The sequence below is a fragment of the Aythya fuligula genome, chromosome 17 (assembly GCF_009819795.1).
Source record: "Aythya fuligula isolate bAytFul2 chromosome 17, bAytFul2.pri, whole genome shotgun sequence".
Classification (NCBI taxonomy): domain Eukaryota; kingdom Metazoa; phylum Chordata; class Aves; order Anseriformes; family Anatidae; genus Aythya; species Aythya fuligula.
Window position 1 is genome coordinate 1,273,289 of NC_045575.1, and position 25,865 is coordinate 1,299,153.

Consider the following 25,865-nt stretch of genomic DNA (forward strand, 5'->3'; position numbering starts at 1 on the left):
ATTTCTCTCTCTACTGTATATATATATATACTATATATAGACACAATTTTCTGGTAAACATTTACAAGATATGTTTGCAACATTGAAAAGAGATATCTCCATTTGCATAACAACGCACACTCACGTACTCCAGTATACAGGGACACACGGTAATGTACAATCAATAAATAAATACTTTTTTCCCCCCAGAAGTTATTCAAAAAACACTGCTATTGAGCGGCCCAAAGACACTCTCAGTTAATACAGACAGCAAATATTGTGCAGATTTTCTTGGCTGTTTTTGTTTAAAAACCAAGAAAAGAAAAACAGAAGCTTAAAAGATAAAAGTGTCAGCGATGTTGCTTGTTAGGACTGTGTTTTAGCTAACCCATTGGTGCTCGTCCCTCTGAGAGGGAAGGGCAGAGCACTTTCCCTTCCCCTTTGGAAGAGGTTACGCAGGCAGATGTTTGCCTGCCCCAAGACCTACACAGAGGAGGAACAGGCTGGCAGGGAGGGCACGAGCTGCCCACTTTGTGGAAAAAGGAGAGAATCACACGGGAACGTGCAGATTCAAAGCTCAAATGCTTTTGTTTCCTGTGCTACCGCAGACTGCAGACCAAGCACTCTTTGGAGGTTTCATGTAGAAAACTTCTTCAAATCATTTCCTACCTAGACTGCTGGTAACACCTTCCGCCTGTTGGCTTTGTAAGAAATGAAAGGCTCCCATCACTCACCCCCTGCTGCAGTCCTGCTCCCTGCAGATGTTGGGATGCACCGTTCCCTACGTTTATAGCTGGGAGCCCCGCGTCCCAGCGCTGCAGGAGGAGTAGCTGACTTACTCACACTGCTTCACCGCACACTGCAGGACTTCTGAAGCAAGTTTTCTCTTCTGCAGCTTTGTTTCTTTTCTGTTCAAGCAACATCTAACACGCCACAAGTAAATACAGAGTACAGCAGCATGGACAGGCGTCCCACGGAAGGGAAGGGAAGGGCAGGGCCCCTCTGCCCTGCTGGTGAGCAGCGCTCCATCGGCGAGAGGAGAGCAGGCCCTTATCCTGCAGAGGGGAGGAGGACAGCACGCACACATCACACGTTGCATGGAGGGGGAACACAGATTTTTGCAGCAAAACTTGAGAGAAAGTACCCTTACAGAGAGCCACAGACCAGCATCTTCCCTGCTGCTGAAAGCACACCTTCAGGGCAGCTTTCTGTGGCCATGGCGAATCTCCCTCTGGCTGAACTGGGCCTGCCACTAACCCACACTTCTCCTTTTCCTTTTATTTTTAATTACCTGAGTTGAAAAATGAATCCAAACCCTCCGTAACACAGCCACAGCACGGCACAGCAGCTCAGCTCTCACGCTGGTAGTGCTGGAGAGGCACTTCATGCAGCGTGCTCCAGGGGTGCAATGCTGGAGAGCCGCTGCAGGAAAAGTGGCCACAGAAGTGCATCTTCCAAAAGCAAAGACCACTCAGGGACCTTGGCCTATTTGGTCCTTCGCAGGTAAAAGCAGCCCACCAGGACCTAACAGGAGACTTTCAGTGAACTTAGAGGGCTTTGCAACCAGCCCCGTAAGCACACAGAAAACCTGCAGGCACCAAGGGATTGTTTGCACTGTTTGGATGTAAGCAGCTGGTCTTTTGATTACCAGAGGAAGAGACGGGCACCTTCAGAGGGAAAAGTCAGGACAGTCACTTAAGTCAGGAGCTCTGACTTGCCTTCCAAGGTGCTCTCCCCTAACATGGGTTGCAGAAGAACGATCAGGAGACCAGACTGCTAACACAAGCAGCTAGAGTAAGGCAGGTACAAAAACCTCAAGACTAGAGCTCCCAGATGAGGCTAGGACCAGATTTTTCAGTGTTCAGAGTGTGTTACAGAGGCTGGATTTTGAAAGAGAAACCCAATGCTGACCTTGGAGCTCTTCCGAAAATCCATTCCCAAACAAAACTCTTGTGTGCTCAGATACTGTAGTAACAAACAATGTAAAAATCCCAAGGAGAGAACGGAGCCCTAAAAACACTGAAGGAAATGCTATGCATCGAGGGACAAGACCAAAAGAAGAGTAGTTTCTGTGATCAAAGTCCCTCTGTTACTGGCAGAGCCTCATAACACATGTAAGAAACCAAGTACTGGCAGCATCCCTGCCCTGCCTGGGCCTGCAGGGCTGCCAAGCTTCCCCCTGCCACGGTAAGGGCTGCCAAAGGAAGCAGCTCGATTTCCTCCCAACAAAGGGAGCCCCCCAGGGGGCTGGCAGCCCAGCTCTCCCAGCCCCCCAGCTCCGACCTGGGATGCTTCTGGCAGCTGCCTCTGCAGCCGTGGTGGTTACCCACGTGCTGCACCTCTGCTGCAGCAAGGCAAGGAAGCCACTGCCCGGTCCTGCTTCCAAAGAAGTCTTTAGCAGTAAAATGTGATTGTACAGATCTTTGGTTAAGTCACTGGAGAATGCTGCGAAGATCTGAGCCAGGGCCCCCAGACCTACCACTGCACACAGCACTGGGAGAGCTGGGGCTACCTGCGGCTTACACAGCAGCCTGTGTCCAACCACCTTCCTTCCACAGGCGCGGCACAGCACGAAAAAGGAGAGGGAGAGGAAGCATTGAAGAGGAGTCCTGGCTCTTTGTCTGGATGCCTCGTCTTCTCCACGTCCTTCACTTGTTCTCGATCAAAGTCTGGACTTTGTACACCAGGTCCCGAGCCAGCTTCAGGATCTGCTTGGTGTTGTGCCGCTCGGCCATTTCTGGAACACAGACAGAAGGAGCCCACAGAGAGGCGATACCTGAGCAGCCCAGCATCTCGAGGAGCCCCCCCAGGCCTCACCACTCTGCTTCACAGCCAAGCTTCAGGCAGCAGCTGGAGCTGTGAACTCACATCCGAGTCCCTAAGCACCAGCCCTTGCAGACACCTGACGCTGAAGGGCCATCATTAAGGAGCTTATCTCAGCACGATTACAACCTGCAGGAAGCACCACCTACACTCACAGCTCCCCTCAAGCACAGGTAAGGCAGGCTGTGACCAAGGACGGTCCCCCAGGCATCGTCTGAACCCTTCAGAGGCAGGAGATCTCTTTAACATCACGTTCCAAGCCCCAGCATAGCACAACCATGCTGCTCTGTTCAACATTTACCAGCGTGTTCGAGATGTGACTGCCTACAGCCAGACGCGCCGCCTGCACCTGAGCAGTGCCACACATTCAGCCCAACAGAACACAAGCCGTACCATTGAAAAACTTGATGATGTCTGTAAAATCCATGTTGTTCTCCAAGATTATGTCCCGGTACATTTCCACCAAAGCCAGGGCTATGAAGAGCACGTAGTGTGTGGAGGAAACGTGTGCAGCTGCCCAGATGGTCTCCCAGACGGCGAACACATCATCGTACACCAGCTCTGTTAAGGGAGGAAAGAAAAGCAGCAGTCACTGCGCCAGCCTCTGCTTACAACCACCCTGACTCACAGCATCCACGGCAGCGCTGGGGAAGACACGCTGGTGGTTTCTTCCCACAAGAACCTGTTCCAAGGAATAAGTCAGCCATCTACAGAGACAAATATTCTGGCCTGCAGCAGGTGGTACAGACTTCAGGACATAAAGCTGCTGGAAGCTCACCAGCAGCTCTGGAGCAACAGGTTCTGGAACTAGACAGAAAAGTCAGCCACAAACCTACCAGGGAAAAGCAAAACAGGAGCACATAGCAAAAAAATGAAGTAAAACAACTGAAGTTGCAGAGCACATTGAGAAGCGTGGAAGCGTGGCAGACCCTGACTTCACCCCCCTTCGTTGGTCTCATCTTCCTCCCTCCCTGCACACACCTCTCTTGAAGTCGAGGAGAAACCATCGGTAGCAGAAGTAGAAATGAGTGTAATCACCATTCTGGTGCATCAGCTCGAAGAGCTCAGAGTCCAGAATCTGCCAAGAAAAGCAAAAAGAAACTCATCAGTGCACACCCGAGGCACCAACCACTCCTCTGTCTGCTTCCTTCCCACTGCTCACCTCCTGCACCATCATTCACCCAGCTTCACCCTCCCTGGCAGCCCTGCCACACGTTACTCCCAGGCTCTCTTTACACCCCCCTGCCACAGAAAGCTCCTCTCAGCCCGCCCCACAGAGACCCCCATCCCAAGAACAGCTCCCCCTCACTGCCCTGAGAGGCTGCTGCCCCTGCACTGGCGCCCTACCTGGATCAGGGACCTCATGTTAGCGAAGTGGGTGTCCATGGCTCCCCCGTGGGGGAAATTCTGATTCATCCTTTTCATCAGCTCCGTGAAACAGCTGAAAGCCAGAGCCTCTGCACGGGGAACACAGAGAGTCAGTGCTCTGCTGCACAGGCACCGCAGCATCTGCACCCAACGTGTGACCATGCCCACAACACACACACACAGCAGCCCTCCCCACTGCACACACACAGAACCAGGGGTGCATGGCAGGGACGGGCCTTGGAAGCACCCCAAGGCTCCCCCCATTGGGTGTGGGACCCCGCAGATCCCCCCTACTACTACAGCACTGGAGAGCAGGGCAGAGCCACCCACTCACCATCATCCAGGATGACCAGGAGAGGGGCCAGCAGGTCACACATCCCCTGCACGTAGCCAATCTCAATGTGCTGCCAGATGTAGCTGTGAAGGAGGGCAGGAAAGCCATGAGCCCCCTCCCCATGGCCAGGACTAAGCCCCTGCCCCGTGTCTCAGCGCCACAGCCCCCTGACACGTGCCCTGCCTTCACCCCTGTGATGCTGGCGTGCCCTACAAGCTGCCCTCAGCGCACAGCCAGGGCCATCGGGGCACTTCAGACCTCTTTATTCCATCACGCCCGTGCCCCGTTGCTCCACAGCTGGCCTGTAAATGATTAAGTCCCAGCGCAGACTTCCAGGTGAGCCACGCACGGCACAGCCCGAGATTAACGCCGTGCAAGGTCTGCTGCCTGGAGATCTGAGCAGGGAAAAGGGAAATCAGAGAGCACAGCAAGGTGCAGGAGGTTGGGCAAAGGGCAGGGACCGATGGAGTTTGTTCCTTTGCCTCTCTCATTCTCACCCTTCCCCTTGATTCATCCCCTGCACGGCGCTGCCTGCTTCGCCTCCCTGCACCCAGCGTCCCAGGAAGCGATCGGCCCTGCACAGATCTTCCCATATTTGGTAGCAAGTCAAAAGTGTTCAGAAAGGGCTCCAACCCGCTGCTGGCACAAGGAAGCGATCCTTTCCATCCTGCCCACTAGTTTTCCAAATTCTGCTGCATCGTAGGTCTCGTCTCAGCAGAGATCTCCAACTGCGGCTGCCAGATAAAGTGACAGCTCTAACGAGATAGCAGCTTCTCCTCATATTTGCAAGATGAGTAATGGTGTTTTAGCCTCCCCTGCCCCTGCAGCAGCCACAGCTGCTGAGCTGGAGCTGCTCGGGGTTGGTGAATGTCACACAGCAACCTCTTAGTCACAGGGCAAGCAAGGAGAATTTGAAAGGCACCCAGGTACTCCTGTCCCCGGGCTCCTGTGCAGGCACTAACCACTAGGTTGTTTCAGTATTGCTCATGAGTACCAGACCTCGTTAAACACTTTTCCAGGCACGTTCCAAGAGCAGCTGGACTACACTGTGCTCACACCCGGGCAGCCCCAGGGAGCCCTCTGCCTCGGCCCAGCCCTGGCACGCAGCAGGCACAGGGTAAAGCAGCACGGGGCAGGGCTGCTGGGCTCCGGTTCTGTGACAAAGAGATTTGGAAGAGGAAGCCAAGGAGCCAAACCCAGCAGCCAGAACAAGCTTTGAGGCTCCGGTCTGATGACAAATTCAGGGGAGCCCTGCCAGGAGCCTGCCCCAGCACCCAGCAGGAGGGCCCCGCGGCTCCCACCTGCACATGATGTTGCGCAGCTTCTCCAGGTTGGCGGGGGTGAAGTACCAGTAGTTGCGGTCGCACCGCTGCACGTCCTTCTCAATGCGGTGCAGGTTCACCGTGTACATGTCCAGTAGCTCCGGCTGCCCAAAATGAAAGCAAAGTTGATTTGTTTTCAAATAAAAATAAAAAAAATGCAAGGGCAAAGGAGCAACAGGGCAGAGTTTGGGTTGACAGAGATGCAGGCTTAGCACAGGGCAAACACAGGGAAGTGGTGAGAGACTCCCAAAAAACCCACTCAGGGAAGAAACAAAGACTTACAGAGTAGGTGACACCCGTCGAGGAGACAGGAGATGCTTCACTGTTGGCCAGATCCGTCACAGCCAGGGAATCCAGCTGCGGGTACAAGCTCTCCATCTCTGGCTCCTCAGAGAGGTTGTCCTCACTCTCCACCAAGCTTTGCTTTTCGGCCTCACTGTCTGCCCAGCTCTCTACCACAGTCAGGGCCACGGCATCACGCCCACGCAGGACCCCTGCTGAGCTCTCCCCCACAGGAACGAAGTCCAGGCTTCCACCGCTGGGAAATTCACCTTCCAGGCTGTCCTGACCCTGCAGCTTTTCCTCCTGCGCAGCCCCATCCAGGTCCTGCGGGGCCGTGGTGTCGGACCCGCCAGCCTTCCCCTGCGAGCTGGCTGAGGACTTGTTGGTTTCCAGGGCGCTGTCCTCGTTGCTGAAGCTGCGCTCCGAGAACCCCGACGCAATGGAGAAGTTCTGGGAAGAGGGATGGCCAGAATCAGGCGAACACGTGCCGTTGGGAACGTTCCCGTTGGGGATCTTGCTTTGTTTTCCATCTTCCAGCTGAGCATCTGCTTCGGTCTGTTCCACCTCGTCCACCGACTCAAACACCTGCGCAGGGCAAGCAGAGCCCCGTCAGAGCCAGCAAGCCCTCTGCACCTGACAGCTCTTGGGGATGTAACACCCACGTTCCCAATGGCAGGGAGGGAGGAAGATCTGCTCTAAAGAGGTCATTTCCCTAGATGCTTGCTCCAAATGCATTGACAATGCTGCCAAGTACGCAGCGAGCTGCTCTTACTGCTCTTTAGTGCTCCAGCCCCATCGTGGGAAGCCAGAAAGCACCCAAGAGCCCACAAGTCCCAGAGCGAGGCACCTTGCTTCACAAGCAAGGTGTGGTGCAGAGCACAGCAGCCCACATTCACGGTCTGTGCAGGGCTCATGTAAGCAACCAGTGCAGAAAGGCTCAGAGGACCCGAAGGCATGGTCACTGGCTAATGCTGTGCCTGGCTGGGGGTCCACATCTTCACTGAAGTCACGGTCAGCTTCAGCTGAGCACCGAGCTCTCATGTTAACCAGCCTCTGGAAGGATTTCTGGGCACAGTGATGGGACAGCTCTGCTGCCCCCAGCCTTCAGGCTCCCCTGCTTTCATCTGGCAGGGCAGTGCTGAGGCCTTTGCACAGCCCAGAGCCCCCAGTCCATGCTCCAAAGGACTACGCTTTACTCAGCACAATACATTGGGCAGGATGCCATTTAAATTGGTTGATTAAGCACGTGGTTACTACCATATGGAGCAGCCAAAGGCCCTCATGTGTGAAGGCCACATGTGGGTTGGTCCTTTGAGCCCGGGCAGAGCGGGCAGGTGAATATTAAACAGCACCACACAGTGCCCAGCCCTGACCTTGGTGACTCCAGAGGCAGGTTTGTGAGTCATGTACTTCCTCCAACTACAGCTCTGTTTGACAGAAGCCACTCTGGCTAGCAAGCAGCCCAAGGCAGGGGAGAGAGCCTCGTGCAGCAGGGCAGCCAGTGTGAACGGGCAGGAGGGGACAAAGCGCCGCTGCTCACCTGAGTGCTGGAGCTGGAGTCGCTCTGCAGCCGGGCGTGATTCTGTCGGCCGGAGCTGCAGCTCTGCGAGGACTGCAAGAGAGAGAAAAGGCCACTGAAAAGGCAAAGAGCACGGTGTTTGCAGCGGGGGCACGCTCAGAGGTGGGCACATCTGTATATGAAGTGGAAAATGCATCCAATAAATTCTCCTATTTGACCCACGAAACACAGTCACGTCACATCAGCTCTGCTGTGCTGGTTTGTCACTCAGAGCAGCACCCTCCCTCAGCCTGCCGCTGACATTTACCACTGGAGATGATAAAAAAAAACAAAGTCCTGGGCCAATTCAGTTGTTCAAACACTGTTTGTTTGGGTATGCAATGAGCTGCTTTCTTGTAGCCTTCAGAGAGGTCACGCTGTCTCCCCAGAGTGCAAATTTCTACTAATTTCAGTCCTAATTTGGCAGCAAAGCGACTCACCCCATCTTAGTTTATATAAACGATGAAGTCACAGGCTATAAAACAATCCCTCTAAGCATATTAATGTTTTTTTCCTTTTCTTAAAGGACAAACATTGATGCTTTAAGCCAGGCTGTGTCAAGGCAGCCCCTCTAAAAGCCAGCAGCACCATACAGCCGAGGCACAGAAGGGGCTTTGCAGCAGCCAGTTCGGTGCCGTGCCTCGTGGGTTCCCTCTGAGCAGCGAGCCGTCATATAAGAGCGAGTCCTCCCTGCCATCTGAGCCACCCCTGCGCAGGGCTTATCACGGCACAAGAGCCTGCAGCTGCTCCTGCTGCACGCAAAGCTGGATGCAGGGAGCACTGCAATGACATCACGCAGAAACAATAGGGTTTTAAGAAAACACAGCACTTTCAGAGCGGCAGCAGGAGCTGTCCCCACCCTAGCATTGTGGGTGTTTGCTGGGCAGGGCTCCGCTGGAGAGAGGAAGGGCGACAGTTTTCCTCCATCACCATGGGAGCATTTTATAACAGGAAATTTCAGGTTAAGATGGGAAAAGGGTGAAACTTTGCATGTATTAACTCTGCCGGCGCATGTTCCCCGACCAGGCAGTGAATACAAAACAGGAATAACAAAACAACAGAGATGCTGCAGGGATGGAAATGATTCACACAGCTACGACTGAGCAGCCCACTTCTCCTCATCCGTGTCACCTCCGCTCCTGCGCAGCCCGGCTCTGGCTCACCCTCCCCGCTGTGTTGATGGCAAAGAGCAAGTAAGAAGCCCACGGGCTCGTTTCACAGCCCCATGGCACCAAAAACATGGTCTTCCTGCTAGGAACCACGTGCCCAGTACCCCACGCTGGGTGATGGCTCCCAAGCACAGAGCTGTGGGCACAGAAATGGGAGAACCTAAGTGAAACCAACTCCTCACACCTCTAAGAGACCTCTCAGGCTTCAGTCAAACCCTCTGAGTCAGTGCAGCCCAACGCAGCATGGAAACTGAGGTCACACTGCAGGAGGTGCCCTCTCCAACTTCTAAACACTCTGGAAGAGCAGATGAAAGAGAACAGATAAAAAAAGCTCCAATCCCACCTGCACAGACTATGAGTAGCAAGGCACGGAGGCAGGCAGAGGTCAGGGAAGGAGGACAAGCAAGAGTTGTCCCCGTTTCACCCCGTTCCTCCCTGCAGCACAGGCTGACACGGAGCCCATGTCCCTGTGTGGGGACAGCCCTCCTGAGCCCCCACACCCTCACCTCGTTGCTGATGGTGGAGTCTCTGTGCATCATCCTCTGAATGTGGGAGTCCAGGCTGGCCCCAGAGGAGCACTTGGCCAGGGCTGCCGCGTGCGACTCCTTCTCCCTCTGGCGGACGATGGCCTCACAGCCCAGCCACTCCGCCATGGTGTGCTCGTAGCACGTGCGGATCTGGTCGTCGGCCTGCGGTGGTGAGACACAAACAAGGTCTTTGAGCAGCTTTCCCAAAGGGCACAGAAAACCGTGCCTCCTCCACCCCCCTGCACAGGGGAGCCAAGTGCACGCTTGCATTAGCTATGGCTCAACGGGACATGAAATCACCTCATCTCCTGCACTGTGCCAATCACAGCCTGACCCAGGAAACCGCACAAAAATTAGGATGGAAAAATGATCGTCTGCCTCCTTCCTGCCTTCCAGAGGCACTCAGGGCACTCTCTGACGTAAGCAGCCAGCAGCTGCACAGGGTAACATCAAGCTTGGTCCTATCAATTCCTGCTTATCTGGCCCTTCTCCCACTTCCTAAGTACAGCTACAGTACAAAGGGGACAAAATGGCCAGTGGACTCCAGCACACTGTGAGCTGGGAAACGTCCAGGGTACACCAATGCCATGCTCATACCGACCTCTTTCCTTTCTGCTTCTGTCATCCCAAACTGATAGTGGCCCAAGAGGAAGGGCCAGACAGCCTTCCTGATCTCGTGCTGGATCCCACCATAGTAGATCAGCCGCAGCAGCTCCTGGTCCTCATAGCTCTGTGGGAAGGATCCAAGTCAGCGTGCACAAACAGCCGGGACTGCAGCCCATCGGCTGGCAGTGCCAGCCCAGCCTGGCCACAGCACCTTCCAGTACCCGGAGTGCTGCCAGACCCCCACCACCCACAGGCTCATTCTCTACAGATGCTCTCTCAGACCTCCACCTGGAGTTAAGTTCAGCCAGAGCCCCCTGCAGATGGACATTTGGGGAAATGCTGGCTCTCTACGGCCAGAAAGTGTCCCACCAAAGTTACCCAAGATCACTGCCGTGCCCCTGTGCCCCAGAAGAGTGTCCGAACAGTGCTGGCCCTACCGTGCTGTCCTCCAGGTACTTCTGCCATATGTCCACAGTCAGTCCCGAGCTAGCGTTGCAGGGCACATCAGGAGACACGATGTTGTGGTTCACCAGGGCCGAGAGGTGGGTTCGCACCGTGGAGAGGTGCCTGCAATAGGCCAGCCCTGCGTCAGACAGAAGCAAATGCTCATCTGGGGAACTCGGGGAGTCACGAGGGCAAAGTGCTGGGGACAGCTCTGATCAGACTGGTCCCTGGAGGAGATTCTCTCAAGCCACATCCAGCCTAAGCAGCAAAGCAGGGAGCATAGTAGGACCAGCTGGCATCTCGCTGTCCTGTACCCACCAACATTGCTGCTTGCTGGGCTGAAGTTTGAGACTCAGAATAGATTTCATCTGGCTGCTGCCAGTCCTGAGCAAGTGTGCCGGGGGCCCTGCATGCAACAAATGGATCCAGTCCCCCTAGCCACTATCCTGTTGTTTCTGCACCACTCCTAGCCCTGAGCCCAGGACCTTATCCCTTGCCCATCACACATCTCAAGGCATCGTGGATGTGACAAGTACTCACAGCCATAGAAAGCCCGGGAGAGGATCTGGTACTTCATATTGTCACACAGGAGCTTCAGTGGAGCTCTGCCAAGAGAAACACACTGGATGTGAGCACAGAAATGCTCCCATGCCCTCAAGTGTCTCGGCTTTGATCTAACTGTGCAAGCTTTGCTTTTACAGATGCACCAGAGGACCTCTGCTCAGCTTGGGAGCAGTGGAGCTGTCGTACCTTTCGTGGCTGCAGCCGTTGGACGGCCCGCCGTCAGAGGAGCCGCTCTGAGAGCAGGAGGAGCAGGAGGACTTGCGGGTGTTGGGTTGCCACATGGGAGGCAGGCCAGCACCCTGCGCGTCCATCAGGTCCTGGGGCACTGTAAGAGGGCAGAGAGGAGCATCAGCCGCTGCCCCCCAGCCAGGTGGGCCACGGGAGATGGACAGAGGAGAGTTTTGATCAGCAAACGCAGCACCCCGCACTCTTTCCAAGGAGATGCTGGCAACCAGGTAGGACCCAACACCAGCTGATCACAGCACCAGCACCGATGAGTGCTGGAGAAAGGAAAGGTAACAGAGCATTGATGAGAGAGCATAAAAATCATCTGCTAATTAACTGCAGTGCCTTCAGCAAGCTAATCTCAAATCACTGAGTGCTGACTGAGGCAGAGAACAAACACCCAATCCAGAAAGACTTGAGACAAGGCGCTGCAACAGACTGTCACAAAACTAATTAAAAACGTGATTGAAAACAGCCATTGTCCCAGGAAGAGCAGATCACTGGAAAGGAAAAGCCCCCATCTCAAACACCAGGATCTCATCCAAGCTTCAGGGAAAGATGAAAACATCCAAATCACAAGACAGGACAGACTTTGATGAAGAGGTTGAGAGGGGCAGCAGGAACAAGCAGCGATTCTTGTTGTCATTTGCTAAATCCCTGCTTAAACTCAGAAGTGCTATTGCACTGCCCTTCGGTCTTGGGCCTCTCTAGGAAAAGGCCGACATGATGAAGGTGAAATGTGGGATGCAGACAATGATTAACAAAGAAAAATCCTGTTGGGTCTTCCTTGGAAATTAAACCAGATCTCACTAACCCTACCTGCTTGTGAGACTGAATAACTGCTGATACTGGTAAGAAAAATGCTGAAGTGTTCTCATTAGGAGCCCCTTCCTTCCCTTTCCCTCATACAGGGCAGGTGCTGATGGGTCAGTGGCAGACACCTCTGCAGGAATTGTCAAGTGACAACAAAGGCAAGCACGTGTACCAGACAAATGACAGCTGCATTACACTGATGCTGAGTGGCCCCCAGAGCCACAAGCCGGGGTCGGGATGCGGTGGAGAGATTCGGAGACCGTTTGTGGATCACCACTGTCCTGCCTGCAGCCGGAGTCCTTGCAGTCTTCCTTCTCCCAGCAGAGATGGAGATCACAGACGCAAGGAATGGGTGAAAATTACCATTAATGGTAACTAGAGACACAGAGACGGGACAAGGGCACAAATGAATGGGGGAAGGAAGAATCTGTAGAGAAGAACGAACCGCTGCAGTTCCACCCCCCTTTGGGAAAATCTATAGAAACTGCACAGACTGCGATGACGCCAGCTGAAGAGATTGCAGCAATTCATTTAACAGAAAATTTGGCCCCCAGCGCAGAATTTTAAGGGGTAGATCAAAAGGAAGCTATAGAAAGGAGCGTCTCCCCTCAGCTATTTTGGCCTCAATCAGATTTTTATCTGACTCACTGGGCTGTGTTAGTCAGCTAAAGGCAGAGAGAACCAAGTATAATCTTTAGTGATGCTACGGAGGAGTCACAGGAGATATAATTGTCCCCCTTTTAGCCTCAAAAGTATAGGAACACGTTTTTGATCAAATTTCATAGCTTTTCAGAAGCACGCTATGAGTTTTCTATTACACTCCTGGTTTGCCCCTTTACAAAGCCATCTGCAATGCTTCCAGAGGTCAAAGAAGTGTTCTTGGTGTCCCACAGAAGAACAAAGAGAAATGTGCAGGCACTTCAGCCAAGGACATTGCTCTGATCATTCACAAATGGATATCAAGAGAGATTTCTGGCTTGGTGAATCCAGTAGCATTGTCTCCCTGCCCTGAGTGGTAGGAGGCGAAAATATGTGGGTCAAACCTGGTAATACCCAGCGAGGGCTCCTGCTACCTGCGCTTTGTGCTGCAGAGCAACACTGACAGGCTGTAGCTGGATTTAATACAGAACCTGCTGAGTTGGCCTGGTGATAGCAAGAGGAAGAATACCAAGGGACACGACCAAAGGGAAGCTTGCTACTGAAATAATGTGCAGTTTTCCAACCACACAGGCACTCAAGGCCTGTTCTGCGGTTGCGGAAATTAAGTTTTCAATGGCAAGTGAGAGACAAAAAACAAACAATGTTTAGTAAGAGGCAGTACTGTTATAGCAAAGCCTGTTCCTCTGGAACCACTCCCCAGGCACCGTTTGCAGTGTGCCCATCAGTGCCGTGTCCCTGGTCACTCACACACCTGTAACAGCCACCTGAAACGGTCTCTGCCAACACACTTACCAAATTCAGACTGCGTCCCTGGGTAGATTATTCTGAAAACATAATCTGTGGCTTCGTCATCTTCCTTGTCGGATGCAGACTCAGAGGAGCCCTGGGGACTTCGCTTCCTCAGCTTGGGAAACACCTTCCCCTGGTGAACAAAACCTGCTCTTCACAACGGCCCCACCAAAGCCCTGCCCAGCAAGAGCACGTGCTTGGTCAGCCTGGACAACATCTGCACGTTCCCTGTGCTGGAGCAGGCCTTTGGAGCAAGGCTTTGAGTACAACGAGAAGACGTAGCCCTATTTATGCACGCAGTGCCATCTGCCCCCTCCGTGCTGCCTACCTTTCCCCGCTGTGACCAGAGGGGTGGGTCCAGCTGCCCGTGGGGCAGGAGGCCGTTCTCCAGGCAGGACAGGAACTGCAGCAAGTGCCCTCCTTTGGGGAACCGCAGCGGAGGCCTCTGGATCCCATCCTGGCTCACCAAGACAACCGTTCCGCCGCTGTCTACTATTAGCAGCAGTGACAGCAGAGAGAAGACACACACACATCAACGAGGGAAACATTACCACACAAAGATGCAGAGGGCAGGCAAAAAGCTTAGGGAATTGTTTTTCTGGCATGCTAAACAGATTTTCTCCCTTGTTTGGATTCTTTCATAAGTCCATTGTGAGTCTGGGGCCCTGGAGAACGCATGCCTGCTAAATTGCACCCCTGAAACCACAGAGCAGTGCTCCGCAGGGAGCCCTCTGCAGCCAACACCACAGCCAGGAGCTGGCTTAAAGGATTTCCTTGATGCAGTTACACAGCAGTGACCACCCAGAGCTCTGTGATTCAGCTCTAGGGCAGATTTCCAATATCCCATCCCCATACAGGCACACCCCAGGGATCCAACCATGCCAGTGTCAGGGTAACACCCTCCCCTCCAGCAGCCCCCAGCCTGGCCTTACCTTGCTGGTGGCAGTGCAAATAGACGATCTCCTCCAGGCGAATAGTCATGGCATAGTCCCAGTACACGCTGGAACAGAGAGAGGAAGTCCTGAAGTTCTGGGGTGCACCGGGCTCTGCTTCTCTTCACATCAGCTCCCCTCCAGCTGTCCTGACACCAAGGGAAGCTACGGAAAGGCTGAAGCCCCACAAGGCCAGCCAGAGTAAGTGACAGCATCCCTCCAGAACCAGATACTGTCCCTTCTACTGGAGGGGGAAATAAACCCTGGCCATCTGTGTTACTTCAGAGCTGAGAACAGATTTGGTTTGCACTGCTTCTGTTCTGGGGCTGCACTCCCTCAGCACAGACACCGCCAGATGGCCGAGCAAATCAGTGACGTGCTGGGAGAGATGCTGGTCAGGATGGGACTGGGGGTGACACAGACCCCAGCAGGGAGCTGGGGATCACCCCAGCAGACACGAGGCCTCACCCTGGGTTCCATTTTTGCAAAAGGACTGCTCTGTGAGGGTGTCAGCATTCAACACCTTCCTATTGCTTTCTAACAAAGCAAATTCCCAGTTTCTGAGCAGCACATCTGTCACTTTACAAAAATAGTGCTTAAAATGAAGGCATCACAAAATGGCTCAAAAAGCCAGGTAAGGATGGGAAGGGGTGCACAGAAGTCACTCCCTGTAGGTTCATACTTACTTTGTCATCCGAATCCTCTCTTCCTTGGTCACTTCTTGACACTGGGAAGTTTTAGAGCTTAGGCTGATGCCCAAGTCAAGAACTCAGAAAAGTAGTGGTGAGATGAGAATAGCATTTTAGGGGGAGGGTACAGGCATAATGAATGGCCCAGAAGCCAAGAAGAGAGGGGAAATGAAAAGAACACAGGTAAACAAAACCCAAAAAACTAAAATTGAGAATAAACAAAACTGACAGCAAGTTTTTTTGAAGATGATCTTGGTCATAGGCCAAAGGAATGGTGTGCTAAATGTTCCAGTTTTCCTGGACTATTTGCTGATGGATGGGGATTTTGTTTGCTTTATTTTTTCCCTCAGGCAAATTAGGACCTGGCATGACTCAGTAGTTTGTTAAAAGGATTGCAGCTATGGAGAGAAATGCCAGCAGCCCATAAGGCAATCCCAGACAAAGGGGCATGGCAAAACACCCTGCTGAATAAACGACTCCTAAGCAAACTTCAGTCCCATTAGAGGAACGAACTCCAAGAACTCCGTTAAATTAGAGGGACTTTGATCACCTGCACATAGGACCAGCTGCAGAGTGTGCTGAGATAGCACCACGAAATGGAACCCGCTGTTACTGAGGTGGTGATATCTGGGAACTGCTCACGTTCTCTCTCTGCAGATATCCTTCCCCTGGTTATAGACTCCTCGCTTTCCAGCTTAACCATAATAACAATGTAATACTGATGACAAGCCTAGAAGCACTGTTCCATGTGTAGAGAGGGCCACCCTCTGAGAAGATCACAGAGCAATAAATCACCCCACTTTGCACCTTTCAGAACAAGCACCCTCTCCAGTTCCCTTGCTGAAATCTTCCAGCATAGATGGCTACACCACAGCATCTCCCACCAGCTGCTGCAGCCCCCCTCTCCCTTCCTCTGATACAAACTCAGAGCTGTTCAGCTCTGTAGTGTCAATGGGAAAGCTCGCTGATGGCACTGGATGCCAGATACCACCTCCGAACCCACGGGAATGTTTGCCTCCCCTCCGCCCTGCGTGAGCATGCACTGGGAGCCAGTCACCTCTTCTCGTAGTCCAGATCCCCCACGGAGCCATTCATCAGCTGGTTGGGAGTCCACTTCAGTGCCATGATGTCGGCAGTCTGGTGAAGGGACAGGTACCCCGGGATCGCCTCCATGTCGTCTCGCTTTAGGAAATAAAGGTGAGGAGAGAGTGAGCTGCTGAGAGCAGCCTGGAAGACACCAGAAGCAAGCAGCACCACTTCCTGCTACCCAAGGCTGATGCATGCCCCATAGCACAGTCCTGGACCACAACGCAGCCCAGATGTCCCAGCAGGTACTTACTGGCTGCACCAGGACATTGTTTTTGCCATACAGGAGCGTGGCCCGGGAATTCTGGTGCAGTGACTCCACGTAGTCCCTGGCGGACAGCGATGGCCGGTCATCCATACTGCCGCTTGAATGCCTTTTCTGAATCTGGAAGAAATCCACCTACAAACGTGAGGTGGGCATGGACACCTTCTGCTTTCTGAAAGCATCACTTCAAAGCTCATTTCCTCCTCACATATACTTAAAAAACCCAGTACTAGAAACCTCCTCCTTTGTGTCCTCTAAGAGGATCCCTGGCTCTGCCCAAGCTTGATTCTGTACTTACAGAAGCCCCAGGAGTGTGCTTTGTTTGCAATAAACTGAGCAGACTTCAGCTGCCTTCACTTTTAGTCCATACATGCTGTTCCTAAACAGCAGAGACCCTTTAGGGATGCGGTGCCACACTGGTCCAGCACACTCACAGTCTCCACGCCCATGTTCCCAGCACTTCTGGCTTGAAGACGTGAAGTAATCTCACTTTTCTACCTTCTCTTACCCGAGGGCTTCACAGCTCCTTTCAAACAAGGGGAGCTCCAGACCCCTGTGAGCGCTGCGAGGAGCTGCCCCCCTCCCAGCCTGCCCCCACTCACACAGAGCGCTGGGCGCTTGGTGGGCGAGTCCTGCCGGCAGTGCGAGCTGTGGATCCGGTGCCTCTGAACCAGCTCATCGGCTGAGGGGTCTGTCCAGAAGTGGTCGGCTGTCTTCATCTTGGTGTACTCCAGTGCACAGGGACCCACTGCACAGAGAGGAAAAGCACAGACAGTGAGCACGGCCAGCTCTCAGCATCCCAGAGCAGGGGCGGTGGGACTGCAGGCAGCAAGCACCAGGCTCAGCACACGTTGCTGCACCGTGTAACAGCAGCAAAGAACTCAGAAGCAGTCTGCTGGCCCTGGCAGTGAGCAAATAACCCAGCACCTGCAGAGCCCTGCGTGTACTGCTTTCAAGGGCCAGGCATCAGCCCTGGTTTACACCTGTTGGTATTACCAAAGCCTGTGCAGGAAAAGGAAACCCCTGAGCTCAGCCTTGCAAATTCCCATCTTGACTCACTGCTCAGCAGCTGGGCATCATCTGTTCTTTAGGAGAGCCCCACAGATTTACCTGGCCAGGGCTATTAAGTTTTCTGAAGCTCTTACTAAAAAACAATTGAATTGGGATCGCAGGACTGTGAGCACAGGTTTGGAAAGCAAGCTATCAAAGCGGGGTAAGATGAAAGCGTTACCCAATAAAGATGCGAGAATCGGTCCATCCACAGGATCCATCAGGAGAGCTTCTTTCTCGTAGTACTTACTAGAAGAGATTAAAAGAACAGAATGCTGTAGCATTTCAGCCCCCTGGAACTGGAACTGCAAAATGATAGAGATTGTTGTTTGAAACCACTGTAATGCCCTTCTCTGTCTGTATCCTTCCATGACAGCGAGAGGCCAAGGAGCCTGTTACCGGCTGTTCCTGAGGGGGGTTGATGCCTTCGTGCAGCACACTGCCAGCATCACCATCTCCTATCAAAGCTTTCCCGGGGCTGGGGATGACACCTCCCCAGGACGGGAGGCCTCAGCATGCAGTTCCCAGGAGACAAGGACAAGTTGGTCCTCAACAACTCAGCCATCAGCAGAGCAAGCATGGCCTGTCCTTATTTTAGGGAGTGTACGGGGACTGCCAGGAGCAGCGTATCAGCTCCTTGCTCTGCACCACTTGGACACAGCTCAAGCAGCAATATCCCCAGCACCCCTGGAAGGGGCAGATGCTGGTAGTGAGTTGTGAGGGGAAAATGGTTGGGTTGTGCCAGCACTCACCTGCTGTTCTCTACTAAGTAATGCACGATTTTATCCAAGACCTTTTCAAAGAGGGCTGTGCGGATCCAGAGGTGTTTGATGGCCTGAGGAGACAGGTTGGGCAGCTTCGGCACCTTGCGCACGTTCTCTGGGATGCTCTGAACTTGATTTCGTCTTTAGAGGTAAAAGGCAAAAAGACAACATCATCACTGAGCACTGCAGGCCCAGAGCATTCATGGCTCCTGGTGGGGCACAGGCCCAGTCCCCCAGAAACCCTGGGGACAGGGCTCCAGAGACTGCTCCCTTCACCCATCCCAACCCCTATTCCAGAAGGCCCACATCCGCATTTGAAAACTGAGTTCACTAAACCTGTTTCCAATTGTAAAGGCACCCTAGGACAAAGTCTCTACCTCAGCAGTCCTCAAACCCACACCTTTTCCACTAGAGCCTGAGGACTGAATTTCATAAGCAGAGCAGCTTATCTCAGGACAACTGGAAGATTCCTGCCCCCAGGTAGCTGCTCCATCCATCTCCCTGTTTCTTGTCCATGGCTGAGTAAGCCACACTTAAACAGAAGCTGAATTACTGCAGGTTACAGCCCTACACATTGAAGCAAACCAGATTTGGTTCCAGTTGGCTTCATGCACTGGTCCATAAACTGTGACAGCTCAGGAGCAAATTTGTGCAGCTCTCTCAGCAGCATAAGACAAGGGGCAGAGGAAGAAATAACTTGTCCACTCTGGCTTAATCCACAACTGCAACTCATAGGTGCAGAGAAGCAACTGGTTCACTAAAGATACTAAAAGCCTGATAGAGGACTCTGCTCTTCTGGAAGAGAAAATCCTCCTATGTGTGCTTGGACATTTCAATCCACAGTGACACCCAAATGACACGCTTCCACACCAAAATGCAAGTGGTTTGTAGGACAATAGCCACGCTGGCGCCTTACGCATTCTCGATGAGCTGCTCCAGGTCCTGCACCTTCTTGCAGAGCTCCTCTGCCAGAGGAAAGCTCTTGCCCACCTTCATGAAGAGAGCTGCTATCTTGTTGCTGCGCAGGAACCCTGCCGCCCTCCGCTTCAAACCGTACAGGACACAGGCTTCCACAGCAGCTGCAACAAAACAAAGTCATTACTGAAGTGTCAGGAGAACTCACAGCTGCGCTGCTCTCATGTCACCGCTGCATCCATGACCTTACTCTACAGCAAAAACGTTTCCCAAGAGAAATCACCGTCATGTTCTGTTTCTGCCTAAGCAGACAGAACGTTAAGGTACCCAGCTGTTACGTGACCCAAAGCAGCACAGTTTATGCCTGTAGAGCTATCAGTTTTGCTGGCTGTACAGATATGATTTTAGTTCTACAAAAATGGAAAATTGACACTGGCAAAGTTCAGCTAGTCTGGTCAGAAGGACTCGTGTGGTGCAAGTAAGCATGAACCGTGTGTGTGCTAAAACACAAGTACTTCAAAAAAAAAGTTAGCTTGTGCCTGCTACAGTAGGTCCAATAAATCACTAGAGAGGACTAGGCAGGCAGACTAACTCCTCTTGGACTTGCTTTGTGTGACCAACAGCCTCAGGAGACCTCACAGACCTGTGATGAGATGAGACACACAGTTTGCAAACCAGCGGTGGTTCTGTGCCCCCAGCAGCGATCAGCCCGCACTGACGTGCCAAGCTAGCAGCCTGGATTAGGATTCTTTGGAGCACGTTGTTCATTCATAAAGCAGCAGGAGGAAGGACCTGAACCTCCACGCTCGCAGCCCTTTGTTCCAAAAATGTCAAGATCCAGCTCTGCTACATAATACGCTGAATGCAAACAAATCAATGCTAACACTGGGAGATCTCAGCAGCGGGGTCATTTCCTGCTCCAGGCCCGTGCCAGCACCACCACTGGTAGTGGAGCCGTGATTTTCTCAGCAGAGGAGAGCCCAGCTCACGGTGCGGCTGTAATCACAAGGCTCAGGAGCTGCCAAGAGCCTGCCCATGCAGAGTCAGGCAGGTTAAGCCTGTGGGAGTAAACACTCCTGTGGTTTAACCACGCCAAGCTCAGCGCTGCTGCACTGCACAGAAATGCAGCTGGCTGCGCTTCCCCGGCTAAATGCCTCTGAAAGCATTTTGGGTGCCCGCTGTGTCTGCAGGGCCAGAGGTCACAGCCAAATGTGGGACAGCACAGGCTTCCCCTGCCTCGGGCACTCCCCAGGCCCAGGGGATCAGGGAGCCCGGGACAGGCACGGCTGCCCAGGGAGCCCAGCAGGCACCGCACGGGAAGGTGCCGCACATACAGGCTGTGCCGGCAGGATGCTTGCCGGAGTCCCCTGGGAGGGCTGAGGATGGATGTCTAGTGTCAAACTCAGACCTATTAAACAGGCTGATCAAAGCACTGGAAAATTACACGGGCACGCAGCTCCACAGGCGATTGATCGGGGTCTGCCAAGAAGCTTTCTGGCACGCCAGCACCCTCCTCGCCCAGGAGCGCAGCGCCGCAGCAGCCCAGCAGATGCTGCTGAGCCTCTCGCTCGGAAAGGCATCTTCTCCAGCTGAACAACTCGGCGGAGACATTTAAAAAGACATTTCATGCAGGCCCGTACACATCAGCTCCCTGGGCTGCGAGATGCTCTCATTATCTCTGCCCTGTTTAGCACCGTGCCCGAGTTCACTGCGGGGCGGGCAGGGCGGGCACACAGCACTGGGGCTCCAAGGAGCTGCGAGAGACATCCTGTGCTCACAGCACCCCTGAGTCCTGCTCACCCAGAACCCAGAGCAGCTAGCTGGACAGTTGGATTTTCAATAAAGCCCTGTGCAACCCCTCCTGCAGCCTAGACACGCTGCACATAGCGTGGCCCACACGTGGATGGGATTTCCCACCTGTCCCAGACTTTGGTTTTGGAGCATGAGGCGATGCTGACACACAGCTGAACACACAAATCACAGCAGCACCTCCAAAACTGGGGAGAAGTCCTCCCTCTACCCCGAGCCTGAACCGAGGGTGAGGTCTCTACAGAGCCACGCTGCCCGTGGCAGCTCTCTGCCTCGCTGGGCAGTGCGCCACCACCCCCCTTCTCCAGTTTGGGTTTTCCAGGATCTCCCCATTCTCAGGCAGCTGTTTGCAGCCCTCCGGGCTACGTCCACAGCAGACCCCAGCCTGGCCAGGCTGCGATGCTCACCCCGTGCAGCTGGGTGCCACGGCTGCTGGACACAGGCAAAGAGCACCCCAGCTGTGCCAAGCCACCAGCTGCCAAATCTGCTCTGCTGCCCATCACCAACTTACCACGGACCAATTTTCTGCCAGCTGCACGTGGTAACAGGAGGGCTGCAAGGCAACAAGCCCACAAAGCCCCTCCGGGCCTCACACCCGTGCTGGAACAGCAGAAAAAAGTCAGTCCAGAAGCGCAGGGCAGGCGGGTGAGGTCTCCCTGCCCCTGCTGCCCAGCAAGGTGCCGGAGTGAAGCAGGTGCCCCTCTGCCAGCCCCCGGGGTGCCACACGAGGATAAGCCAGGAGAGAGCAGCCCCGGACACAGGCAAGGGCTGGGGCTCGGGCTGTCCTGCAACCCCTAGGACAGAGCCTGCTTGGCACCACGCTCTTGGTGTGTGGTCAGTGCTGCTCTCCATTTCCAGCAAGTGAGGAGAGCGCTCGAGCCTGCCCAGGAAACCCAGCAGATTGCTCTGCTCACGTCACGGCCAATGCAAGGCACGCTGCTGCCAGCTAGGGAGCAGCACCCAGGAGAAAAGCTGGAGAGAAGAACGGCCTCCCAGTGTGCTCCAGCAGCACGGAGCAGCCACCAGCACCTGTCCTCAACGCTGTACCCAAACCTCTCCAAACGCTACTCCTGCTGGCAAAGCCACACACGAACGCACTCTGCGTAGGAAACCTCTCTGTGCTCTGCCAAGGTCTCAGAAGCATGAGCACACAAACTAAGAGCACCTTGTCCACGCTAAATCCAGGGGAAATGGTGCATTCTTTTTTAACCTTATGGTTTTTTGAGCCCAGTTCATCATTTACTTACTGTCAGCACCGCAGAAGGACACTGCCCACCCCTAAAGGTGGGACCGACAGCGGGGAGCACACGGTGCGGGGGTTCTGTCCAGCAGCAACCAGGCAAAGTGGGAGTTTTATTTCTTAGCAAGACACTAAAGAGGTTTCTGAGATCCTGAGCATGCTCTGACCTGGCACGGCTCAGCCCAGCAGCGGCTGAGCACTAAGGCAACCTGAGCACTGACGTGGGCAAACAGCCCCGGGCACGGGCAGGCCCCCAGCCCTACCGAGGGGGCTCCGTCAGCCTCCCAGGGCAGCACGAAGTGACAGATGCCAACTCGTGTTTGTCTGCTTCCAGCCCACCCCTCGTGGGCTAATCGGAGCGGCTGGGGGCAGCTGCCCTTTCCTGCCAGCCCGCTGGTTTCATCGGAAGGGCTTTGCGGTACGCTGGGCACGCAGAGCAGCGGGAGGATGAGGAGGGCTCGGCGAGGAAGGCAGCTCTCCCCAGAGAAAAGGGCAGCTCTGCCTAGCCAGAGCCAGGCTTGCAGCACGCTCTGCTTGTCAGCAGAAGAGGTTATTTATAAGCTCAGCCGGCACACGGGGAGCTGCAGCACTCAGGAAGGTGCACGTACCGGCCAAATTAGAGAGCAGCAGCCTAGGTGTAGAGCCCAGAAGCCAGTGAAAGAGCAGTGGCATCATTAAGAAGCCAGAAGGAACCAACAAGTCCTTCGTGCCTGGATGCCTCAGCTCCGTGTCGCAGCAAGCTATAAATAATTCCGGGCTGCGAAGCCTCGTGCTGTACAGAGCAGCAGAGAATGAGTCACACCTTGAAGTCTGTTCTGCTCTTTCGATGCCGTTCAGTCCACAGAGCACAAAGGCACACAGGCCTGAAACAAGCACCTGCACGTATTTCATCCAGGAGCCTTGGAAAAAAAGGAGGAAGGCAGCCTCTTTGCTCTCCAAAGAGAAAGGGAGACCTCACAGCTCCCTTCTTTCTCTTCCGTGCATATGTCTGTGGGTGCTCCAGTCTCATTCAGTGGTAACAGCACTACGCGAGCCTTATCGGAGCAACTCCTCCGAAAGCTGGCTGTCATCACTGCTGTCATTTTCCTCCCAGCCTCCAAATTAGCAAGCTGCCCTTCAGCTATTTGTAAACGGAGGAGGGCTGCTCCCCCTCCGCACGCTGCCTGCGGCATTTGCTCAGCAGCAGCCACATGGCCCCAGCACGGGCGTGCTGGAAGCGCAGGGACTGCGGCTCTGCAAACATCTCTGCGGGGAGCCGACAGCCACAGCAAGCAAACCAGGCACCCAACGGGCACAGGCTGCCCCCCTTACCTGGAGCCAGGGCTCGTGGTGCTGGTGCTGAGCGGCGCTTTCAGCTCCCTCAGCATCCTTTGAAGTGGAGGAGCTTGTCCTGAGCTAGAGCCACGGGGAGGAGTGGAATCTCTACCCGAGAAATGGTCAGAACTCAAGGGACCCCGAGCAACCCGGTCTGTCCCTCGAAGTGGTAAAAGACCCAACGTCAGGGCACAGCCTCCTCCCTTAACACCACTTCTCTTCCAAAGGCAGGAGAGGTCTGTGAGCAGCCCTGAGCCCACAGGCAGAGGGAACCCTCCCTGCTCTGCCTCCCGGAGCCAGCACCCATCGCTCGGGCAGCTGCCAGCGAGGAGCCGAGGCAGGTGGAGGGCAGCAGGCACCCTGCCAAAGCACACTCTCGAGCTGTGGGTGAGTGGGTAAACACTCCACGCTGACAGGCTGCTGGTGCCCCATTAACGCTGCCTCTTTGTGTGCCTGAAGCCCCCTCTGGCCCCGTCCCCATCCTACCTGCAGCCCCCAGAGCTGAGAGCTTTCCTCGCCCACACCCAGCGCAGAGGGGCTGGTTCCAGGCCTGGGGCTCCCTGGGCTACAAGAAACTCACCCAGCTGACAGCCTGAGGTGCTTCCCTCGTTATCAGCACAGACTAATTGGTGTCTGCATAGGTTTGGGACTCCTCCACACCCACCCCAGCCACCAGCCAGGTTTCTCCACTTCCACGGACTCCGTGCCTGGTAGCACTCTGCAGACCGAACGCCTGATGGTGCTCGAGGAGCTGCTCCACCTGGGGCTCTACCCGTGTCCCAGGCACCTCCCAGTCTGAAGGGAGAAGGAAGTTACACAGAAGGGCCAGAACAACAGAAAAAACTTAATTCTGCCCCCTTGATTGCAAAGTCTCCCCTGATGATCAGCTGTGATCAGAAGCTGAAGCCCTGTTTTCTTCCACCAGCTGCTCTTCAGGGAGGTTTTGAAGCAAAGGCTTTGCCAAGACTTCGATGAATGAATTCTGAAACGCTTCCACATTTACAAAATTGTCACACCAGCAGAGGAAAAAAAAAAAAAAAGTGAGAAAAGCAGGTTAAGTGAAAAGCACAGCTGCCAGAAAACAAGACCCGCAGCGGCACAGTGTCAGAACAGATCTTCCACAAGCCCCAGTAGGTGCTTTAACAGCCTCCAGACCGAATCCTCCCTTCCACAAACTCCTCTTCCACAATAGCAAAGGAATATTTACAGGCTTTGTTGAATTGATTCTCAAGGGGCTTAAAAAACAAAGATTATTTCTAGTATTTCTTAAGCGACCGTATGCACTGCCAGCATCCTTCTGACACGTGTCGATCTATTTTGGGCACAAAGCAAAGACCTCAGGGATCCAGATTGCTGCCAGAAGAGCTCACCCTCTGGCACCAGCCACCTCCCCAGCAGGGACATCCCTGGGAGCACACACACAGCACAGCCGGGCCACGAGGCAGGAGACCCCGCGTGAGGGTGCTGCAGCCCCGGGTCACATTGGCATCCCACCACCAGAGACTCACCGCAGAAGGAGATGATGTGGCTGCTGTCCTCATGCACGAACTTCCTCGTCACGGCCTCCTCCATGATCTGCTTCACCTGTCGAACAGAGGTCCCGTTAGAGAAACTGGGAGATTTCACCCCAAGACCAGAGTGGGGAGAGCCGTGGTGGTGCCTCCACGGGGAGGAGGCACAGGGCTGGGCAGGGAGCGGGCCACCAGCATGAATGTGGTTGTGCCATAAGGAACCCTCCTTGATCCTGACTTCTCTGACTGCCTCCAACAGCACAAGAGGTCTCACGGAGAATCACATCATCTCTGCTTGCCACTCATCACGGGCTATTTCAAAAAGTAACGACAAAAAGGATGCTTTGGTTTTTGAGAAACTTCAAAGTCAGAAAACAAGGAGCAGAGAATCAGCTGCAGGCACCAAGCATTGTTTAGATCAAAGGCACCTAATAAGGGTAACCAAACCTCGCTTTGAATGCTTTCATAGCATCGTGCTCTTTCACTGTGTGGGGCTTTGACAAACTTCATTAGGATCGCAGCTGCTCCAAATGACCGACAACTGTGGCGGTGCCAAAGCCATCGCCTGGCACTGAGTGTGCCCAGGAATGCGACCTGCGTGGCACTAGAAAAGAAAATAACGGGTAACCCACATAAATCAGGAGCGTGAGGAGACAGGAGGGAGGTCAGACCCGGCGGGGAAGCAGGCTGCTGCGCCTCCTACAGCTGGCCTTAAACCGCTCAGAGCCGCGGTGACTTCCATCCTCAGCCATCGGCCTCCCTACTCCTGCTGAAACCAGCAAAAGCCCCGCTGAATTTTTGGTCCTGAAACGTTCAGTTCCTAACAG

The 25,865-nt window shown here is 54.1% G+C and overlaps 1 protein-coding gene across 2 annotated transcripts in view; it reads right to left on the reverse strand.

The window, feature by feature from the left end:
* Positions 1-2,252: 2,252 nt before the first annotated feature.
* SGSM1 (small G protein signaling modulator 1) overlaps positions 2,253-25,865 on the reverse strand; it is a 32,016-nt gene continuing 8,403 nt past the window's right edge. The window contains exons 3-25 of one of the 2 annotated variants that reach the window (XM_032199150.1): positions 25,036-25,111; positions 19,166-19,328; positions 18,238-18,390; positions 17,667-17,734; positions 17,038-17,183; positions 16,424-16,555; positions 16,142-16,266; positions 14,396-14,463; positions 13,792-13,955; positions 13,467-13,596; positions 11,163-11,301; positions 10,953-11,017; positions 10,406-10,551; positions 9,964-10,092; positions 9,342-9,524; positions 7,649-7,720; positions 6,109-6,693; positions 5,806-5,930; positions 4,505-4,587; positions 4,150-4,259; positions 3,784-3,880; positions 3,196-3,363; positions 2,253-2,716 (exon numbers count right to left, since the gene is read on the reverse strand). In XM_032199150.1, the coding sequence (XP_032055041.1) occupies positions 2,628-2,716; positions 3,196-3,363; positions 3,784-3,880; positions 4,150-4,259; positions 4,505-4,587; positions 5,806-5,930; positions 6,109-6,693; positions 7,649-7,720; positions 9,342-9,524; positions 9,964-10,092; positions 10,406-10,551; positions 10,953-11,017; positions 11,163-11,301; positions 13,467-13,596; positions 13,792-13,955; positions 14,396-14,463; positions 16,142-16,266; positions 16,424-16,555; positions 17,038-17,183; positions 17,667-17,734; positions 18,238-18,390; positions 19,166-19,328; positions 25,036-25,111 (3,216 nt within the window). In that variant the 3' untranslated portion in view covers positions 2,253-2,627. The remainder of the gene's footprint in view (positions 2,717-3,195; positions 3,364-3,783; positions 3,881-4,149; positions 4,260-4,504; positions 4,588-5,805; positions 5,931-6,108; positions 6,694-7,648; positions 7,721-9,341; positions 9,525-9,963; positions 10,093-10,405; positions 10,552-10,952; positions 11,018-11,162; positions 11,302-13,466; positions 13,597-13,791; positions 13,956-14,395; positions 14,464-16,141; positions 16,267-16,423; positions 16,556-17,037; positions 17,184-17,666; positions 17,735-18,237; positions 18,391-19,165; positions 19,329-25,035; positions 25,112-25,865) is intronic. The other variant, XM_032199151.1, reaches the window with a different exon arrangement.